This window comes from Dermacentor variabilis, chromosome 4 (assembly GCF_050947875.1).
Source record: "Dermacentor variabilis isolate Ectoservices chromosome 4, ASM5094787v1, whole genome shotgun sequence".
NCBI lineage: Eukaryota > Metazoa > Arthropoda > Arachnida > Ixodida > Ixodidae > Dermacentor > Dermacentor variabilis.
The window spans coordinates 109,775,097-109,797,589 of NC_134571.1; the positions used below are offsets into that span (position 1 = coordinate 109,775,097).

Sequence of the window (22,493 nt, forward strand, 5' to 3'; positions counted from 1 at the left end):
AGGCTGACAGGATACAGCGGCTGGGTGAACTTTTGCATCAGCATGCCGTCCATCACCCTCACCATAAACGAAAGCGAGTATCTGGCCGTGATGCGATAGACTTCCATTAGATATGGGACATCACGCAGATGATTTTTCTACTTTTTACTCATGCGGTTTCACAAATAAAGCTTAGTTGAAGTCAGCGCCTGTGTTGTGTCCTATATTCTGTCCTTGTCTTTTGCGCTGTGCAGGCATGTCCATATTGAATCTCCAACGCACCCAAGCTTCCACTTTATCGTGCTGTTGATGACTATGACAAATGGAAAAAAATAGCATTTGATAAAAAAAAAGGAGAATGACGCGTTTTTGAATTAAGTAAGTTATTTGACTATATTGCCAAGAAGGAAACCGGTTTAGCTCCAATTTTCTACTATGTAATAGAAGCGTTCCTGCGTGCTTGTGCGTGCGTGCGTGCGTGCGTGCGTGCGTGCGTGTGGTTGAGAACGCGAGGGGATACAGTGCACAATTGTTGTTCTAAGACTGCTCCTTGAACAATAAGTTTTCTTTAGCCGTCTTCACTTAAACGCGCCGTGTGCAATCCTTTCAACATATCTTTATTTCCCAATCATTGTGCGCGTTCGCACCAGGAGTTTCAGGAGAAAAATTGCTTCTACTTGAGTTTCTATTATGCAGTGTATTACTTGCGACAAATTCTTAAAAGAAAAAAAAAGAAGAACCAGGCTGAAGTGTAAGTTTCTCGCAATACAACATATATGTGCAGGCTGTCTGCGGTCAGCGTGGCGCAAACGCATTGTTCGAATTATTCTCGCCTTCGGCGGGAGTGCGTTTTTCCGTTTCCAGATAGGCGAGCCGGATTCTCGTTATCAAGAACACAGGCGTTCGCTACCCTCATATTGAGTCCACGACTCTCATTAACCGGCGAGACCACGTGAGTAAAAACGGACTCTCCCTTTTTTTTTTCTTATTGTGAAAGCCAAAATCAAAGCAAGGATTAGCCTCTTTTGGGTGCAGCGTTCAATATTCATATTGACCTCTGCACGGCTGTACGGTCTATCAGATTCACGAGGAGTCGCATGCACCAAGGAAAATAAGGACGTTGGAAAATATGCGCCGCCCGGTCACTGGATAGACCTGCGCTAAAGAAATCAAATAATATGAACGAAGTGCGTTACAAAACGATAGCGCTGTAAGCTAGAATTAAGGGTTTTTCCTGAAGGAAAAGTGCTGGGGCGTTTTCCAAGCTTGAAATTTAAGAATTTTACAGGGGCCGCTGAGGTACACATTTGATGATGCCGAAGGAATCAATAAAAGAATGAGCTCATATTATTATTATTATTATTATTATTATTATTATTATTATTATTATTATTATTATTATTATTATTATTATTATTATTATTATTATTATTATTATTATTATTTATTTATTTGTTATTACTTTCTTTTCCATTTCGCCCCCATCCAAACGCGTCCTCCGCGGCTGGGATTTCACCACACGTCCTCGTGCTTATCAGTGGCGTAACGCCAAAGCCACCAAGCCACCACGGCGGGTTCTAACGGACCTGTTCTGAGTGTTGTGCTCCATTAAATTCGATTTGATTGAAATTTCGCGATCACCTAGGCCTCGGGTGCGTTTCGCATTGACCAATCATGCAGTCACACGTGGGTCGTGTGTTGTAGTGAAGTAGATACCGCGCACGCGACCTCGACTCCATCGGACTCAGTTTCGGCTATGAGCTGCATCAAACCACTTGGGCGCTTCACAGGCTTCGTGCCCACACGCGAGCTTACGCCGTCCCGCCCTGCAGTAAGTGAGTACGCGAACTCGGCAGGCGTTCGCGGCAGACAGGCTGATCCACCCGCCGACCTGAATTACGCTTCAAACACGCGGCCATCCGTCCACGCCGTGCAGGTGATCTCACACCCGATCCCTAATGTGGCTTCGAGGGCGAACTGCTCGCAACGGCTTTCCTCCAGACGCACCCACCGGGTATTGTTTGTTGTTAACCTAACCTAACTTAACTTAACCTAACCTAACCTAACCTAACCTTCACCGCCTTGCCAGCATGATATGTTATATGTTATCAGCATGATAGCATTGCCTGTCGGCAATGCTATCATGCTGATAACGCGCGTGCCGTTCGTTACAGGAAAGTACCGGGCTCGCAGCGTTAAAGAAAGGAAACGCATCAAGGCAGATGACGATTATCATTGTGTGGCAGAAGGGGCACTCCAAAGGGTGTAAACTGTTCTTAGAGTGTTGTGTCGGCATTGCCTGTGATGGAGCTGATGTAATGATGGGTGTACACAGCAGTGTTTGGTCATGGATCAAGGAAGAGTCGCCTAATTGCATCCTGAACAAGTGTGTATTCCATTCATTGGCTTTCTGCGTGCAAAAGGCTTTTGAAACGTTGCCTTCTAGTCTAGGCTACCTCCTAACTGAAATCTCAGCATGGTTTTCGAACAGTACACTCCGATGCCATGCTTACAAGGAACATTTTGAAAACATGAAACAACAAGAAGTAGAAGCACAAAGTTTCAAGAAGTATTGCCACATGCCATTTTTGAAGCTATCCGGCACACGATGGTTGTTCGAGGGCGTGTCATCAAGAGATTTATCGAACATTGGAATGAGCTGAAGGCTTACTTTACGTTAGCCATGCAAGAAGGTACTCAAGAAGTAAGGTACAAATCTCGATTGATCCATGACATGCTCCATGATGGTGCAAACTGCATTTATGTCATATTTTTGTCTCCCATCGTCCAAGGATTCGAAAAGGTCAATGCCTTCTTTCAGCCAGTGAACATTGATTCAGGCAAGATGTACAAAGAGCTTGATCTACTTCACCGAAAGCTGAAGTCAAGAATTTTTAACAAGGGCACAGACTTTCTTTGGGAATGACAGACTTTGATCTGAGTTTGTCAGTGAACTCCTCCGTTGCAAGCACCAGGAGACCAACCTCAACGAAGCTGCTGTTCAACGCTGCCAAGATTTTCTCAGTGACTTGCTGAAGGAAGTGGAAAAGCGTCTTCCCTCCAATCAAGCCATCTTGAAGGCATGAGTAGACTTCACCCTTCACGAGTCTTGTCTCAAACTGCACGACTTTCTGTTTTGCATCTTCCCCTTCAACATCTGGTTCAAAAAAAAAAAACATGGACATTATTGAAATGCAATACAAGAGAATTGTTATGCATCTTAGGAGTGAGGAGGCCGTCTTCGACGGGAAAGTTCCTGAGGATTCTGCAACATTCTGGGCTGGAATTTTCAAGTTTACAAATGCCATGGGGAAAAAGCCCTACCAGGAGCTTGCATTGTATGCACTGGCATGTTTTTCTTGTCCAGTGTCGAATGCAGTGGTGGAGCGTGTCTTCAGTCAGGTCACGTGTGTGAAGACGAAGTACAGGAACAAGATGCCACTGAACACTTTGGATTCCATTGTATAAACTCGCACAACGTTGGCCTCCAGAGAGGGGTGTTGCGTGAAGTTCACTTTCACAGACGATATGCTACGCAGGTTCAGTTCAGACATCTACGATGCTCTAAGCGATGATTAAAGACTCATCATCACAGACGATATGCTTCGGTGGTATCATTCAGACATTTATGAGGCTCCAAGTGAGGATTAAAGGCTTCTCATCATGATTTTATATAAATAATAAAATGAGTGCTTGTCGAATGTTAATTCTTGGTAATTTTTGTGCATTTGAGGCAATTTTAGTTTCTTGTGAAATCTGGGTAAATTTAGCAAGTTTCTGGTGTCGTGCCGACATTCCCATGTGGCAACGCTGCGTGCAGGCAAGCCCGGGCAAACTGCGTGCGTGCGTTGTGATCGGAGTTCCGCGCGGGATTTGGTATTTTTTGATGGCAGCCGCTGAAGCCTTCAGTCGTAACGGGTGCATTATTAAGGAAATGTTCATCGCCGACGTTCGGGACCTGACACAGCGTGCAGAACGCGTAAGGCACAGACCACGCGCGTGATGCTGTGCCGACGCTACCGCAGGTTTCACCGAGTTCGCAATACTGACAGTTGAGCTGACTGAACCACTAGGAGTCCTGCAACATCATTTTTTAAAATATAAAAACAAATTTTAAGTTAAATCTCATTGCGTGCTATTGCCATCTTTAGCACATTGCTTAACGTGACCGTTAAGCGTAGGCTGGGCTGCCTTGAATTGCCGCAACGAAACGCGCAGCGACGAGCGCGCGGCAACTCCTGCATAGTTTGGGTGCGCGCCCTCTTCCTCCGCCGGGCGCGACGCGACGCGACGTCGAGTGAGCGCGGCGCGTGCGGACGCCTTACAACGCGTACATCTGGTCGGGGCTTAAGCTTTACAACAACAACAACAACAACAACAACAACAACAACAACAACAACAACAACAACAACAACAACAACAACAACAACAACAACAACAACAACCGTGGATCGTTGTGCGTAGGTACATAATACGAATTCAAATTATTCATTATTCAATGTGACCGATAATGACGGCGGTCAGGGGGTGCGGGGGGAGCCTCATGAACAAGAAACTTACTGCCGGCGGTTCTATTCGACTGTGAGCAATATGTATTTAGCTTTCTACGTCAAATGATACTTCTTTATTTCTTTAAAGCTCGGGTGGCTGGCACGTGCGTTACAAGCCCGCGCATGTGTTTTAGAATCGCATTGTTGCGCTCTCTTTCTATTCTCGGTGACTGTTTTTATGTGTGCAGACCTATTAACAATAATATTCGTTGTCCTCTTCGCTTGCATGCTTAAGGACTTTGTCGAGAATAAATAGAGATAAACTTACGCATCCAATGTGCTTTCTTTTTTTCTTTGTTTCAGAGGCATCATAAAAATAGCGGACCAAGTGAGGCGATCCTTCCGAAGCAAAATGGCAACGTTTTCAGCAGTGTTATTTCTGTGCAGTACGAGCATTGCTTTTGTTGGCGCAGATCTTCTGCCTTGTCCGGGAATTCAGGCACCGAAAAGTGGTACGAAGTGCCGTCGTGTTTCATTGCGGAATAATAGAATGCGAAATAGAGAGAACACACTGAAGCGAAATTAAGCGTTGGAGAATCGACGATTTGCCTCCGGTAGGAATTAAACCCACAGCCTGAAGACGCGTCCAGCACAGCGTCACATATTGGTTGCATACATTCGCTGCGATTAAAACCATTATAACTGATTGATTGGTTGGGCTTGCCGTCTCGCGGAGGAGCAGGAACAAAAAGAGAGCGAATACAGGTAGGTTGCAAGTACCTGATGGCTAACCATAACTGTGCTGAGGAAAGGGTGAAAGAAAATGGCATGGACGGAGAGATAAAAAAAAAGGAGATAACATGTACAAGAGACCACCCGCGATGATTATCCTAAGTGAGCGAATAGCCTTGCCAGCTGTTGACGGGCGCGCAGCACAATAATGCGCAGCACCGGACGCGGAAAGTCTCGCAATGCTTCGCTTTCACTCGGCGCGAAAGCGCATGGCCACACTCGCACTGTGCGCGCACGCGGCGCGGCACCGGACCGCGAATATCAGAAACACGACGCCGATAAGCTTGCGAAACCTTGGCATTGACTAAAGAACCACTTTAGAGGAAGAAAACTTTTAGTTCCACCGTGGTAGGAAATTAAGCAGCGGAAGCGCATTGGACTTTCCTGGGGATCTAGCAGATGGCGCGATTCGCACAGGAAATGGAAACTACGCAGTTTTTTTTTTACCGCGGGTGCGTTTAAAAAAAAAAAGTGAAGTATTTCTTTCTTGGCGAATATTTGCCACTTTGACAGTATCTATCTATCTATCTAGCCGTCTACGTCTTGGTGTTCTCATGGCCGTTTCGTTAACGTAGTGTGTGCCAAAATTGGCATAGTAGGACAAGAGTGTATGACAAACATAAATGATCGCTCATGACATGGATATCATGACATGTGTGTCATGTAGGTAATGAAACAACTGCCTACGTCTTGGTGTTCTCATGGCCGTTTCGTTAAATCGCTATGTACCACAATTGAAATACTATGACAAGAATGTATGGCTAAGATAAATGATAGGTCATGACATGAATGTCTTGATACGCGTGTCGTGTAGGTCATGAAACAGCCGCCTACATTTTGGTGCTCTCATGGTCGTTTCCTTAACTTGGTAGGCTGTTGAAGTGGTTATGTTGGTGCTGTTGAAAATGAATCGACATAATTGCGGTATGAAGGGTTGCGGCCTGAGTGTCTTTTCGTTACCTTTTAACATCTCCGCACCGCACCCTGATTATTAAGCAAGATTCCGCGTCTGGCAGAAGCACGTGGAACTGCCTGTCACTTCAATGGACGACAGACGCATGCCGATCTTTAGTGTAAAGTGTCATAAACCTAACATAAGACCCCATATGGTCACGATTTCAGTTGAAAACCGTGTGTCACTGGCGAATAATATTTCATCCAGTAAGCGCGAACAGCGCTGTTTTGCATGTACTCAGTGCCTTGTCCGCTATCGGAAAGGGGTGGCCAGATGTCACCAGAAATTGCTTGATGGGGGCACGGTCACGTTTTCTAAAATGACAGCGCCCATGCAGAACCACTATAAAACGCCTGTATAGGATGCTTCAGTAGTAGCCGGTGTAAATTAGATGTGGACGCGGAATGGAATAAGTGTGCTTTCAACCCACGCCAACTACACCTATATCCCTGTCGTTTCTTTTTTTACTGCACAGAGCGAGCGTTCCGTGGAAACAACAAAGTGGTGACTGTGGACGACTTCAGGCGCCTGGGCCTGCCAAAGTTGCCACCGGTGGTGCGCGCATACTACCAAAGTGGGGCAGACCAGGAGCAAACATTGCGGGAAAACGTGTTGGCTTTTGGCAGGTGCGTCGGATTTTTTTATTTATTTATTTAAGACACCTGCTTACGACGCGGATCTTGGTTCGCTTGAACGTCCTCAATAACTAATGCAATAACCCAGTGAAGCATTCCGATTTTCCACGAACCAATCACAGCTGAATCGCTCATGATGTGGCATGGGTATTAGAAGATGTTAAATATTTTAAGCCCTTGCTACAACTGCAGACTGATTTTTTTTCTCTTCCACGACATATTCCCGCGCAGCCCATGTTAAGAAAGGGGATGGCCTGCTTCTTAGAATCACCGTACCATAATTTTTTTCTTTTCCTTTTTTTTTGCGTTGCACTTATCAGGCTCCGTTTGCGACCCCACGTTCTGGTCTCCGTGCACAAGAGGAGCCTCAACACCACGCTGCTTGGGCAGGCGGTGAGCATGCCCGTAGGCATCGCGCCCACAGCCCTGCAGAAAATGGCTCACAGTGAGGGAGAGATCGCCACGGCCGTGGGTGAGTATGAGTCAGCACTTCGTCTCGACAACCAGCGGTGTCGCTTAGAACAAAGAGATTGCCGTCATGTATCTTTACCGCGTGTGAGCGACGAGTTCCATAAGCATCGTCATCAACTTCTTCATGAAGCCGACCTGCGCGCGTTTATTTACCCTTTTCAGTGCTTCGCGAACGGCAAACCTTGTGAAATATCAATAATAGTTGTGGCTGTTTGCCAAGAGCCCAAAATTATTCCTGCGACTTCGAGTGCCTGACTTAGCTTTGAGGTCACCACTTCTAACAAGTTTTCCGTAACAAGGTCCTCCTCGCTGTGGCCCCAGCGCCGGGTACCTAGTTCTATAGGTTCTTTGGGAGAACCGACGCTAGTAAGGCTTACGCGCACTTCAGTAGCCCCTGGTGTCTGGCATACCGGCTTAGCGAGGGGTTAGGAGGTCGCCAAGTATACCAAAGCAGGGTGAAACTGCTGGGGTGGTCAACCATTTCTCGTGAGGGATCTAATGCGCGTATCAGCGTCAGGGTACCTGGAACGCGGTCTAGACACTGGACAACCACATGTGCTGGGGATTATCGCTGACGCCTGCCGCGTGAAAGCTGTCGTAATTCTTGCCCCATTTCACTTCTAATTTGGGCAAAGAAAGCACTTGTTTTCATTGTCAAAGTGGTCGTTGTAAGTGTAGCAGCAACGGCAATATGGGGAAGAACTGGCTCTGCCTGACGAAATTTGTTACGCGCAGCTTCAGCGAAGGAAGGGACGGTGATGATACTGAGCACGCTGAGTTCGATTGCGCTGGAGAAAGTCAGGACCGAAGCACCGCAGGGCATAATGTGGCTGCAGCTGTACGTTTTCAAGAACAGGACCGTCACGCTTGAGCTGATAAGGCGCGCCGAACAAGCAGGCTTCAAGGCCATCGTGCTGACGGTGGACGCGCCCACCTGGGGACGGAGGATCGTGGACGAGCGCAACGCCTTCACAACGCCTCTGGGAATCTCGTAAGCATACTCTCCATCTAAGGGATTCCGGAGGCGCGGGAGTAGAGTTGTAGTTCCCTGTCGCGGTCACCGTTACTCCCACGCTCTTGAATCTATCTATCTATCTATCTATCTATCTATCTATCTATCTATCTATCTATCTATCTATCTATCTATCTATCTATCTATCTATCTATCTATCTATCTATCTATCTATCTATCTATCTATCTATCTATCTATCTATCTATCTATCTATCTATCTATCTATCTATCTATCTATCTGTCTGTCTGTCTGTCTGTCTGTCTGTCTGTCTGTCTGTCTGTCTGTCTGTCTGTCTGTCTGTCTGTCTGTCTGTCTGTCTGTCTGTCTGTACACAAAATGTCGTTTACCTCTCGTGGTTTCTCGGTTGTTGGAGTGATCTCAGGGCAATCTGTGGGTAGGCCTATGGAGGCGCCAGTGATGTTCGCCGTAGGCTTATGGTCTTTTTGTCGATTTATGACGTCAATAGTCTCGTCGCCTTTGTGGCTTGCTTTGTTGCTTGGGTCAGCTCAAGGAGTGACAGGGCTAAAGGAGCGACGTTTTCTCGCAGGGGAGGGCAATTAACTCGGAAAAGGAAAGCGAGCTGGAACATTGCCTGGGCTTGCGACGCTGAATTCTAGGTGGATTATAACAAGTCATTCGATAGGTGCTCGTGGTTGTGATTCTGTCACAGTCGTTGCACCGTCGTCACTCCAATTTCGTCATCCGATTGTCATCATGCCGTCTTCCTTATGCCATCTTCGCCATACAGTTGTCACACAATCGTCGTCGTGCCATCGTCATCATTCCGTCGTCGTCATTCCATCGTCATCATGCCATCCAAAGCAACCATGGATATCCGTCGGACGTCCTATGGATATCCATTTCCGATATAACAGACATCTACTGGACGTCCGCAAATCTCCAACAGGCGCCCATCGGCCGTACAATGGATATTTAAAAAAACAACTTTGTACGTCCATCGGACATCCGAAACGGGATTCTGTGGCGGACATATTTCGGACGGTATGTGTGTCATGTATGTGTGTGTGTGTGTGTGCTTGTGTGTGTGTGCTTGTGTGTGTGTGCACGCACACACATCTTGAAGCTGCGATAGTAGAATGCATTCAAGCACTCAACCAATGTTATATAATAATCGGTCGGTTGTTTCATTGTCGCCGCTCTGCTGCAAATTAATGAAAAACATGGGCCCACCCCAGATTCAAAATACAATTAATCTTTTACTACCACCCTAAAGCACACATGACGATTGTTCTTACCAACAACTATAAATATTGATAAAAGAAAACTTGCAGATATAGATATCATGACTGAAGTTAGGACAGCCCGAAAACATAAAGAACAAGAATAGAAACTCCTTTCAGCATTTTAACAGAGTCTAACAAATCTGGGGAACTCAATACAACTAAATGAGGTCTCACGTGATTATACTTTACTTGTTCGTACTGTCAAAGTTTACGAGGATTCATTATGGGCACATGGTTTAGAATAAAGAAAAAAAACTCACAATCAAGAATAAAAGTGTGGCGGAAACCCCAAAAAGACAGCACAATGCGTAATGAAAGTGTAAGCATCAAGGCTAACCTAATATAATAAGGTATGAGAACGGGCTAGACAAAGGACGAAAGAAATGATGGGACGAAGACAAACACTGTCTTCATCCCACCTTCTTTGCCGTACTTTGTCTCGTTGACTAAACAAGATTACTTAATACAGACGTCAACAACACTCTACACAGAATAATGTAAGATAGCATTAAAACCAAAGCTCTATTGTACGTGGAAAAAACTGTACTTGAAGTGTTATTACGGGCATAGATAGGTGTTATGTTCAAGGCCTGGGACCTACGGGTAGAACTTGCGTTATTAAATGTGATATAGTTACGATCAGAAAGACCAGACGTGGAGTTAATTGCATATAAAAGTTTTAAGGTTTCAATGTGGTAACGTGAAAGTAAGGGCTCAATGTTCAAAGATTGATGAGCCTGTGTTGGCGAGAAAGTGCGGCAGTAATTTTGGCAAATGAAACGGATAGAGTTTCGTTGAACGTTATTGAGCGAGCTTATTTCGCATTGTTTGTAGGGGAACCAACCGACAGATGCATATTCTAGAACACGGCGAATGTGTTCAATGGAGTGCAGAAACATGGAAAATGTAAGATGATTTACGAACCTTTCGAATTTCCAGCTATATTTTTCATATTAGGGCATTTATCAATGCTCTAACTTTTGTAGACATGTCCATTTACGTACAGCCAGAGCACGTTCAAAAAAGGATGTCCCCCGGACACCCGAACGGGATGTGGACATTTCTTGCACGTCCTGTCGATGTCAGTGAGGGATATTTAGATGGACGGACATTTGGCCTTGTGGCACATGTCCCACAGATATCCGTGGTCACTTGGGATCGTCCTCGTATCGTTCGCATGCCATCATCGTCATTGCGATTTCGCCGTGTGTTCTTTGTCATTCCGCGTTCGTGATGCCGTCGTGGTCTTGCTACCATCGTCATTCTAATTTCGACAACCGGATCTCGTCATGCCGTAGTCGTTACGGCAGTCGTCGTCATTACAATGTCGTCTTGCCGTCATCTTAGAATAGTCATCACTTCGGAAACGTCACCCCATTGTCGTCACGTCTTCGTCGTCTTAGCGCGTTCGTCGTTTCATCGACGTCATTTATTATTCGTCATACAATCGCAATAATGCTGTCGTCCTTCAATATAGTAATTATGCCGTACGTTGTCACGCCATCGTCGTCATACTGTCGTATCAGTATAGCCATCACTTCACAAACGTCACTCTATTGTCGTCATGCCGTCGCGGTGTCACATCGCCTTCGTCATTCCATTGACGACGCTCCTTTTTCGTCATTTTATCGTAATCATGCTGTCGTCATTCAATGTTCATTGTTGTCACACCATCGATTCCAGCTTCTTTATTCGGTTGTCGTCATACGATCATCGTAGCCATCGTCGTCTAACAGCCTTCGCAATGCAGTCGTCGTCACGTCATCATCGTCAGACATTTTTTATTACCTCATTGTCCTCACACCATCGTCATCACGCTGTCATCTTTACACCATTCTCGGCATGTAAGAACCGTCAGCTCTTCGTCTTGGTCCTACCATTTCATGGTCATTTCATCAACGTCATTCCATCTTCGCCATTTCATCTGTGTCCCTGCAGATGGGGATGACCATGGGGATGACCAAGGTTGGTCATCCCCATGACCAACCTTGGTAAGCAAGTATCATAGGAAAGTGGGCCAATGCCAGAGACCGCGCATGTCCCATAAAGCCGAAACAACGAAATTCCTAGGAGTGACCACTGCAGATTTTGAATCAGCGTGACTTCAGCACTACGGTGTTTCACAACGTCGTCTGCATGCTAATCGCATTACCGCCAAAAGTAATGCTTAGATGGGTGTTGTCGGAATTTTTCGCGGAAATAAATCAGTCTCTAGAAACGCCTAGTTGCTCAAGGTTGTCCTGCGATAGCTTTGTACCACGCAGTGTACTCTATGTCTCTTCTTCGTATGGAGCTTTCAGTAATTAGAAAATGTGTTCATCCAACAGATTTTAAGGTATGTTTGCGATGAACACAACAGAAACATTGCACAGAATTTTTTTTCTCTCTCACTTCGCGCGATGATCTGACTACAGGCTCGGGAATTTTCCGCCTTCACGAGGATCGCAATACGATCACTTCGAGAAAACGAAAGGTTGCGGCCTGACCAAGTACACGAACGACTTCTTTGACTCTTCGTTGACTTGGAAGGACGTCGCTTGGCTGAAGAACGTTACGAAGCTACCTGTGGTCTTGAAAGGAATACTAACTGGTAAGTCTTATGGCGACGGGTGCTTTAAGTGGCCGTACATTTCTTAGCACCATATACGCAACTCCTAACCTGAACTGAATGTTTATAGAGCATGCAGGCTTTGCTGTTGTTTAGTGAGTGCCTAGGAAAGGGAAAGCACGCTGCACGAGAGCTGGCTATACCAATGCACAGTAAGAAATAGAGGCTACCCCTACGCGCACAGTCGCGTACAGACACCGTTGCACACTAAGTCTAGAGAAAGAGCAAAGTGAATATCAACAGTACGAAAAAAAAACAACTAACTAGCTGAAGAAGCTATTGTTTTTGCTGTTTAATAACTGTGCACCGTTGAGAAGGTAGGCTGTATTAAAGCCGGTTGTTCTAGTAGATGGTTGAAAAGTCAAGGGTAATACGGACGCCGACAAAAAACATCAAGAGAAAAGGAAACCAAGAAGTTTCGGCTCCCATACGGGCGCCTTGTTCACAATTGTGAACAAGGCCCCCGTATGGGAGCCGAAAAGTCCTGGTTTCCTTTTCTGTCAATGTTTTTGGTCAACGTCCGTTTTAACCTTGACTATGAGCAATCCCGACCCGACGAGTTTTCGTCGAACTCTCGATTTCAGATGGTTGAAAAATTGTAACTAGTCATTTCCCCACGCATACGCACACATATGCCACAAACACGCAAAAATATGAAGTCTACAAAAAATAAATGTTAAAAGGAATAACAGAAGCTATGCCTGCGTATGCCTGCATGAACTCGCGTTAATGAAAGTTCATGCCCACTATCACGTTATTATAGGAGTCCTAAAAGCAAACACAAAATGTAAGTAGAATTTGCAAGCACCATCTACAAATAAAAGCAAAACATTTAGGTCGCTCTCCACAAGTAAAACACTTAGAGCTATCAAAGCACATATCTGTTTAGCGGATCTTGACCGTGGACCAAGTAATTTGGTCAAGGAAACATAATATTTATACAAGGGGCTTCGCCTATTGCGCAAGTGGATTTCCTGACGATCATATTGCGGGCAACTTCATAAGAAAGTGCTGGATAAAGTGTCTCGGGTGTTGTTGTTTCCTATCAGGCATGTTATCTCGTGTGTCCCAGTTGAGGCAGTTAGGTGCTGACTTCTTCCTCAGGTGGTGCAAAAAGAAAGAAAAAAAGAAAAAAGAGAAAAAAAAATCGAGGGGCCGTAGTTACAAAACAAGTTTTCCAAGCTGTAATTATAAACTTTAAGAACGTCACGTCATCAAGGAACGAGACTGCAAAACAAGTCACACGTAAAAACATATGGGTCAGGCAAGTTTTCTTCGTTGCTTGCCTCGATGCGAAGTGCAGTTCCGCCATGCTAAACACTGTGCTCAAGCAGCTATAACTCGTATTAAAATCCTGCCTATGCGTGGGTGTTATAGTGAATCTGCTTAAAATGAATAAAGGAGAACATGCAGTATATGATGGACGCGTTATCAGCGCACAATACGAATATGCTTCTGTAGAGCTTGACGCTAAAACAATGGCGCGGAATAGGTGACTATGAGTGACGGCGGACTTTAAGGAATTAATCAGCTGGCTTTTGTTTTCTTAGCTTTAGGAGAAAAAGAAAAAAATACTTTGATATTGGGTGCAATTCCACGTTTGTGGCCTGAACACGAATAGTCAGGCCTATCATGGATAAAGGTATCATGCGGTAGAACATTCCAAACTAAGATTTGTGCCGTGACAGAATGCCACAGTTGATGGCTGCGGTTTAATTTTCGCCAACCTGCCGTTATTTCACGAGCAGATAAACCTAAGTGAACGAGCGTTTGTTGCATTTCGCCTCCATTTAAATGTGGCCGCCGCCCCTGTGAATCGTACCCGCAGCCTTGTACTCAGCAGTAGAACGCTAATCCACTGAATCACCGCGGCAGCTGAGATGGGCATGACACGCAAGACGTCAGTTTGTTCAAATAAAGACGTGACTATCTAAAGAATTAATTGGCGAGGTCGAGGCATGTAACTCTGCTACAGACTCGAAGGTTGCTGATACCGAAGGCAACTTCGTAAAACAAGAACTCCATAAGAAGACGACACTTATTAGTAGTAACAACAGAAAAAAAGGTGTTTTATTGTTCAGGGGCACGCCCCAAGGCTAGACGAGTGGAGCGGGGGAAAAAGCCCTGCCCTTCTCCCCTCTTCAGAGCAGGCAAATCAAACTGGCCTCGAAGATGTACGAAAGGAGTGCGTGAATAAAGATGCCATTTAAATAATCATCTGAGTCTCTCCCAGCGCGAAATTACTTCAAAATAGCGCTCCCCTCTCACTCAAATTTCTTTCTTTTTAAGCTTGGGCTAGCTGATATTCCTGCAACTCTTCAGATGGTAAGCTTCATGGCCGTTACAACATGATTAGTGAGGCTAGCAACAAAGCGAGGAAGGGTTTATTTTTTGTTTGTTGGGGGAGAGGAGGGGGTGAGGGTGGTTAGCTTGTTATCAGTAGTGGTCGGCCGTTACTAGCTTAACTGCCACTCGGGCTACCACGTCGCGCGATATTTATAGTCTCTCCGGCGACCACTGCTTTTACGAATGAGGAAAAGAAAGTGAACTCAACGGAATCATTTTTTAAGTTACAGATGGTGTATTACATGCGTGAAGGTACAACAGGAGCTGCCAGAGCGCAAGGCTGTAAGAGGACCTCTGCTACAGTTTCCCTGTAGCACGCGATAATTAGCTCCGAAACATACCTCCCTTCTGTGGGTGATGATAATTTGCACCACCGTCGTGACAGTTCGGCGGCTATGGCATTCTCGTTGCTGGGCACGAGATCACCGGTTTAATACCAGGCCGCGACAGCCGTTTTTCGATGGGAGTTCAATGCATGCGTACCGTGCTTTGGTCACACACACGTTGAAGAAATCCAGCTGGACAAAACTATTCCTGAGCCATTCACTTAAACATCCCTTATAAGCCACTGTGTATTTTCGTAATTTCTACAACTTATTTCAACAGTACATGCAGACTTACAGTCGCGGCAGTCATGACAACGCAGACTGGCCGAAGAGTCCCTGAATTTCAATCATGTTGCATAAACGAATGCATTTGCGAAAGAAACAGCAAGTAACGTTCTTTGAGGCGCCCTTCGTTTTTTTAGTGGTTTTGTAATTTCATATGCACTTCCTTGCCGCAGCGGAGGATGCTTCCATAGCAGTGAGCGTGGGCGCAGACGCCATTATCGTGTCGAACCACGGGGGACGCCAGCTGGACGGAACGCCGGCCACGGTGAGAGACAGAGTTAGAACATGTTTTATAATGACTGTTAAGTTTGGGGACGCATATTTAAAGGAGATCGAAATGTTACAATATAAGAAGGAAGAAAGCAAAAGATGACATGCTGTTACAACGCACATTGAGGAGTCGGAGGTAGTAAACTTTATTGCTTTAGGAAGAATAATTCAGCAGTCAGGCCGGATGTCTTCATCTTCTATTGGTTGATGACGACCTCCGGCCTGCATGGTTGGCGCCTCTATTCCAGGGCACCACTGAGCGTGGCTGCTCGTCGGGCATGGTGTACCAGCCCCCGTTGGAGGCATATGGGTCGCACGCTCTCCCACTGCTCCGCACTCGGATTTTCTATTTTGTGGAATGCTTTATTAACATCCGCCCAGGCTTTCACATGGTCTTTGATTTCTCGTCGGCGAAGAAACGTCCGCTATTAGTTTGCAGAAGATAGCGCGATGCTTTCTGTGACCCCACAGCGCCAGGCATTTGGACGAAATGAAAAAAAAAAAGAAAACTTGGTAGACGAGTATGGCCCAAGAAAACGTCAGGTCATCTGCTGTAGCAGCATTGTACGTATAATGGATGCAGCGGGTAAAGATATTGACCACGAGGCAAAGTATGACACTTAAGGGTGACAAAGACGCGAAAAAAAAATAAATGGAACTGCAGACTTCAGCGATTCCTTCCGCTCTGATTCATGTACTGGGACAGGACAATTTTCCCACAGTGAAGACCAGCATCTTGTTTGTTGTTGCTCCTCTGCGCAAATGGCACATACCCACGGTGGGAGATATCGAGCAAGAATTGGTCGGTTTGTTCAGAATGAGCAAACGAAGTTTAGTGAAAAAATGTTTTGGCTGCCTGCTTCTTCCTCAAATATTTGGGTTCACCTAGTACGGGGAACTGAACAAGAACCCAGGGGCTGTTCAGTGCTTCTTTAGGGAGAATTGGTATGGTCGTACAAAACCTTATAAAGTAAAAACTAAAAGACAATGCTTAATATAACGTTTCAACGGTAACCACACTTGCGGGATATTACAAGCGTAATATTATATGCGCAACTTCCTTTCTGTAGGATATGGTAAAGTATAATGGGGAATCAGAAATACGTACGCACACGGACAGACTTTAGCACTGATATACTCCCGGTAAAAGTATCCAATTCGGAATCATTCAAACAACATCTACTAGTACATTTTAACATTCCCATTAGTGTCCTCTTTTAGAACGTCAATCAATCAATCAATCAATCAATCAATCAATCAATCAATCAATCAATCAATCAATCAATCAATCAATCAATCAATCAATCAATCAATCAATCAATCAATCAATCAATCAATCAATCAATCAATCAATCGAAAAGAATTTGATCCTGCATATTTGTTCTTTGATGTTCCCTATGCATGTGCACACGAGTCCGGCTGTCACCGTTCCGATATAGCGATGCTCACACGTTGCGCAGATTGAGGCGCTGCCGGAAATCGTGTCGGCCGTGGGCGACCGGGCGGAAGTCTACATGGACGGCGGCGTGCGCTCGGGAACGGACGTCATCAAGGCGCTCGCACTCGGTGCAAAAGCGGTGTTCGTGGGAAGGCCGGCGCTGTGGGCACTCGCATATGACGTGAGTACACCACGTGATGACGGGTCAGTTGGGCCGGAATGTTGCACCTCCTTGGTGGCCTCGGCCCACTTTGAGGCGTCACGTTTCAGTAGCTGAAATCACTTTTATATATTCTTTTCTTAATTTCAGTCTTATTTATTGCAAACAGCTTCATTTCTGACCTCGAGCACTGACTCGAAGATAGCATCCGTCGCCCTACGTACGATCGCATCCTTCGTTTTAAGGAGCGACGCGCAAATGACATGGTGGATGATGAGAATACAAAAAAAAAAAGAAAAAGCCGAACGAAAGGGGTATGTCTGAGCCCTCGGGGGCGAGAAACAATAACTCATAGAGTCTGAATAAGGTTTCAAATTTCAGTGATCAGGTAGACCCCGTTCCAAAGCGACAGAAAAGTGTTGCCCGTTTTGGGGAAAACTTGTAGAGGGTCATGCAACGTTTCCTAGAACAGAGGTACCAAACACAAGGCCCATAATACTCCCGTTCGCGACTTTTACATACGCTTGCCACGTTCATTTTTACTTGCCACACAATAAGCATATCTAAGAATGATAGACAGAAGAGACAAAAGAAAACATAAGTTGTGATGGTTTGTCCATATCACCGTTATACATGCACTAAACTCTCCAATTCGCCTCGAACATGTCAGAGTTGGTTGCACAGTGGGCTATGTGCCATGTGCGCTGCCAGATGTCCGGTTTGAGTTGGAGAGCCCGGAATTGGAGTCTTCAAGGCCTGAGCACTGCACCTGTGAACTCAGGAAACGACGGTAAATCAAGGCCCCTAGCGAAACACGAGAATGGTGGAAGCAGGCGAGTTTACTAATATGTTAGCTATGCTAAAACAAGCTGCCTTTCACGGAATGAAGTTATCGTTCATTACGTGATGAATGATGTACAAAGTTCACTGTGTATAAAATCGTTCAGAGAGGAACATGGGCAAAATTAAAAGAATAATCAATATGAAGCTTATGCGGTGAGTTGCAGCTGTTTCCTCCGTTAAGGAAAAACAAATAACCTAGAAATAGTTACACTTGTCTTATATATGGAGCACTGCTTTCGACCTAGGACGCCAAAAAGTTATTGCAGTGCTTAATATCACGTGGTGCTGTCGTTAGCCACGCGTCCGTCGACTGGAACAATCTCCCTGCCAATGTGGTAGTCCATACAAACGCTGCACATTTCAGGGACGCCGTGCAATGGCTTAACCTTTTATCTTTCGCTTATTTGTCTGCGCCATATTTAGCCTTTCCTGCCCATTGTTATTACAGAGGCGATTAAATGGCTAGTAATGCTTCTTCTTCATTCCTGTACACTCGCACCCGTACTCTTGCCTTAGTGCGTTAAAAATTAATTTATGTGTTAATATGCTATTCATAATGGCGACTCTGCACATTATTTAAATATACCAATGTGCAGCCAATGACTGACTGGTTAGCGCTATAGATTTTATAATGCATTTCTACTTGGTATAATGATCTGCTTTCTGCCCACCCTTCAGCAGCCACAATAGGCTGTTTCCGCCTCCCGCAATCGTTTCTGCCTCATGCAACCACAAAAAGCATAGCCTTCAAGACCTAGCTTCGTTTATCCATAGGGCGCCACCATTGGGGTGTGGATTTGGACACCAACTATTATGATGAAAAGGTATTTCTGGGAACGAATAGCAATGTACGAAGTACCGAAAGTGAAATTTATGGCTTACGCAAAGCACGATATGGCAACAGCCATAGCTATAGAGTATCGTTGCCCGCCGTGTGGCAAACTTCTCCGCGTTGCATGGTTGTTGTAACCGTATTGATGCTAACAGTATTGATGATGATCGAGCCCACTTACACAAGCCTGTATACTCAATGTGAGCGTTGGCCAATAATTGGGCAGCTTTCGAAAAATAAATTTATATAAACTGAACAAAAATTTGCAAGATAACAGTTGAAAAAGTGAAATTAGCAGCAAAGCCAGACTGAAATTAACACAGAAAAATTAAAGAAAGGAATAATCAGTGTAGCAAAACGTCTACAGCATTTATTTTGACACATATCCTCTCTCCGGCACTGTCATGAGGGTGTCTGCGTGCCGTTGATGAATTTGTGTTTCTTTCGAGGCACTTTCTTGCTAATATCTTTGTGCAGTGTTCCTTTTTTCGTCCTTGAATCTATACCCGGATGTTTCCTCTTTTCTAGGCCGAACTAAGGTTCTTATACAAATCCGTCCAATTCTTGGCCTATATCCTACAGTGAGCTTGCACTATATCTGGAGAGGAACCAAGCCAAACGAAATATCCCCGAGGTGTCGAACAACGGATTTTAATTTTCGCTGTTTTTTCCTCTGCGTAACTTTTTTCATTTCAATGCTGGTTTGCAACTCAGAGCAACGAAGAGTACCGCAACTGCTGCCACATGAGAAACCGAGGCAATGGTGTAGCGAATGGCAAATAAAATAATCTAAAAGATAAGGCACTCACGAGGTATTGAAGTCATATGACAGTATCGGAAGCATCGGCTGTTTGGGTGGTTTATGACTTACAGGACTTACATTGACAAGCAATTTATTTGCGGAAGACAGCTCCACGATACGTGCGATGTGGCTTTGCTCAAGAAACAGCGCGACACAAGAAGTGGCACAGCCCACTTTGAACATAAATGTGCTATTCAGCCACTGCCACGATAACTCGGAAACATTTAGAATCACTCAAGTAAACACCGCCGCAATAGGGCGCACGAAGAGTAAAAAAACTTACGCGCACGGCTACTGCTGTTCAAGTGTAGGCCGCGAGCCACAAACTTTAGGTGCAGTCACAAGCTTTCTGCTTCCTTTTCAGCTACTCTGTGTCTCGCACAAGCAACTGCGCCTAGGACAAAAGAGTGAAGCGTTCGCAGCGCGATGCCAAATTCTAGTGCTCTTTCAGTCAGTTCCTGGTGCAGGCGAATCGCTTTGTAAGTTCTCGATAAAAATCTAGGGTGGCGTTGAGCGGACGCATCGGCTCAAGCATACATGCGACATTTTTTAACGCGAAGCTTTCTTTGCAGTCCCTCCTGCCCTTTCCTGACCGTTGAGAGAGAAGTTTATTAGACTTAACAGAACGTATCCAGTGAACAGAGGTCAGCAATTCACGACAGTGACATGACAAGAGACATGATAACAGAATAACAGATTTCTGAAACGCTACTAATGAAAAGAAACACACTACAAAGAGTTCATATTGAGCAAAATAGTTCAGTTGCTGCTGCTGCTGTCTTGCCCAATAGCTAGCACGCAGAACAGCACTGCCATCTTATCTACCAGCATACGTGTCCAGGCTGCAGGCCTTGTTCTAAACGGAATCGCTGGTGATAAAGCAAACGATACCTAGTTATCCTCACATTTAGACAAGTATACGTCATCAAGAGTGCAATTCCTCTAACAATGCAAACCTCTCCAGCCTTTTTATGCCTACTTTCCTGACCATTATGCCACAATCGCACTTACACTTCTATCGTGCCAATGCCAACTGGATATTTGAGCCGATCGGCACGTGTTTAAGATGATCAAGCCCATACTACGGCGCATATCTACAGTGGGGGATCGGCTAATAAGCGGGCGGTGCATTTAAAATAAATAAGAAGAAACGAAGAAATATCACAGTGCGTAACATGAGTGCGCGAGTTTCCTTTACGCTGAAGACGCATAAATGAAATGGGAAAACTTATAGCACTCCATTGACCGGTTTCACGAAAGCTTCGCCCCGCATAGATTCCAAAATGCGCGTTGTATCTGCACTGTTTCTTTTATCATGACTAATGTGTTGGAGGCCTTCGCCTATAATGACTGGTGCGTTGTCATTTGGGTGGGTTCACTAGACTTATTGTTTATGTCTGCTATTTGGGCAGCATACGCAAGTATTTTCGCTACGGGAGCATGCAGTAACTCTACGGTACGCAAGGGTCAGGAGCCTGCGACGTTACAGCGCAATTGGCAGCTTACGAGAATGTGACAGCTTACGAGAACGTATTCAACGTGCTCCCATGAGCACCTATGCTTGTTCCAGTAATTGAAGCTGAATTTTGTATCGCTCTCTGTGTTACCTTAAGCATTGATGTTCGGCTTTTTGAAGCTCCCAATTTAACTGCTATGTGACGTTCAGCGACCGCATCAGTGTAGCCTATAAACGAACGGGAATTTTACCCAGACGATAGAAGACCACAGAGACTTTCGTCTGCGTGTAGTTTGTGCTTGTAATATCTTGGTTTTCAACGAAAAGCATTTGGTATAGTTTGTCGCCTGGCGTGGATACATTACGTCGATATTTTCTCGTGTTTTCAGGGTAGAAGAGGTGTCAAGATGATGCTGGATGTATTCAGGACGGAACTTCTAAGGGCTATGGCACTTATGGGTAAGGATTTGCTGACAGTTAATGTTGCTGCTTGATGGCCAATAACTTTTTATCTGCAACACTCGCCGCCGCCTTTTTTTTATCTATTTCGATCTCCCATGGACATCTGTGTTTGGAAAACAAGAAATGTTAAACAGGAATTCTGTATAAGGAATAACATCAGTGCGCATCTTTGCCTCCGTGGTCTTGCCACTAATGGTAGGCCACTTATGTGTGGGTAATTTTTTGTTTGTTTAATTTGACTTCGCAGTAAACCACAATGCTAGCAATGTAGTGATATAGCTTGAAGAGGACGAATCTTAAGCTCATGCCATCAGTGCCACCAATGAAATGTAACTGATTGTGGTGGTCCAGTTCGTGAACAGGTAGTTTTTGTTACCAGGTGGTTTTCAATCTGCACATAAACATGAAGTTTCTTTTTGTAAGATATCTACAAAATTTCGACTTATGCCTGCATGTCACGCAGCTAACTGAAGCTCACTATAACTATTTTCAGGTCGCAAGTCAGTGCATGACCTTGGTAAGCAAGACGCTGTCCGTCAAGAGTACTACTGGTTTAAGTGAACAAAAAGAAAAGAAAGAAAAATTACGGCTACATTTATTCCATCTTGCGATCTACACAACTGCTGTGATCTGCATATTTCATCCAATAAAATATGTAACTTTGAACACCTTTTGAAGCGTTGTCGGCATCGTTCTTCTGTACGTTATATATACGTAATTATAGCTATTGGGGCTCGCACCCGAGTATAATTTTTCTGAACAAACTCAGAGAGAGAGAGAGAGAGAGAGAGAGAGGGAGAGAGAGAGAGAATGTATAGAAATGCAGGCCGACTAACTATAGGTAGCTCTGGTTGGGTGCCCTGCGCGGGGTAAAGGGAGTATGGGGATAGAAAGAGGAAGCGAAAGCAGAAAAATGCACTTCACTGCTGAATAAACCTTGTCGCATTTCCTAACACGTTTTCCTAACTGACGATAGTTCGATATTTTTCTTAATGCTGAAGCATTAGGCATTACAGCGTGGTAAAATGACGCTGACGGCAGACAAAGAAGTTCTGTATACGGCGTTTATCAGGGAGTTTAAAGCA

At 45.0% G+C, this 22,493-nt stretch overlaps 1 protein-coding gene across 1 annotated transcript; it reads left to right on the forward strand.

Annotated features, from left to right (window-relative positions):
- The first annotated feature begins 756 nt into the window (after nt 1–756).
- LOC142577877 (uncharacterized) lies at nt 757–22,076 on the forward strand. The gene is made up of 10 exons (XM_075687308.1): nt 757–931; nt 4,833–4,981; nt 6,692–6,842; nt 7,172–7,323; nt 8,058–8,313; nt 11,995–12,170; nt 15,319–15,410; nt 16,876–17,034; nt 21,336–21,405; nt 21,902–22,076. The coding sequence occupies exons 2-10, from the start codon at nt 4,882–4,884 to the stop codon at nt 21,967–21,969; spliced, it is 1,224 nt and encodes a 407-aa protein (XP_075543423.1). The 5' UTR covers nt 757–931; nt 4,833–4,881; the 3' UTR covers nt 21,970–22,076.
- Nucleotides 22,077–22,493: the final 417 nt, after the last annotated feature.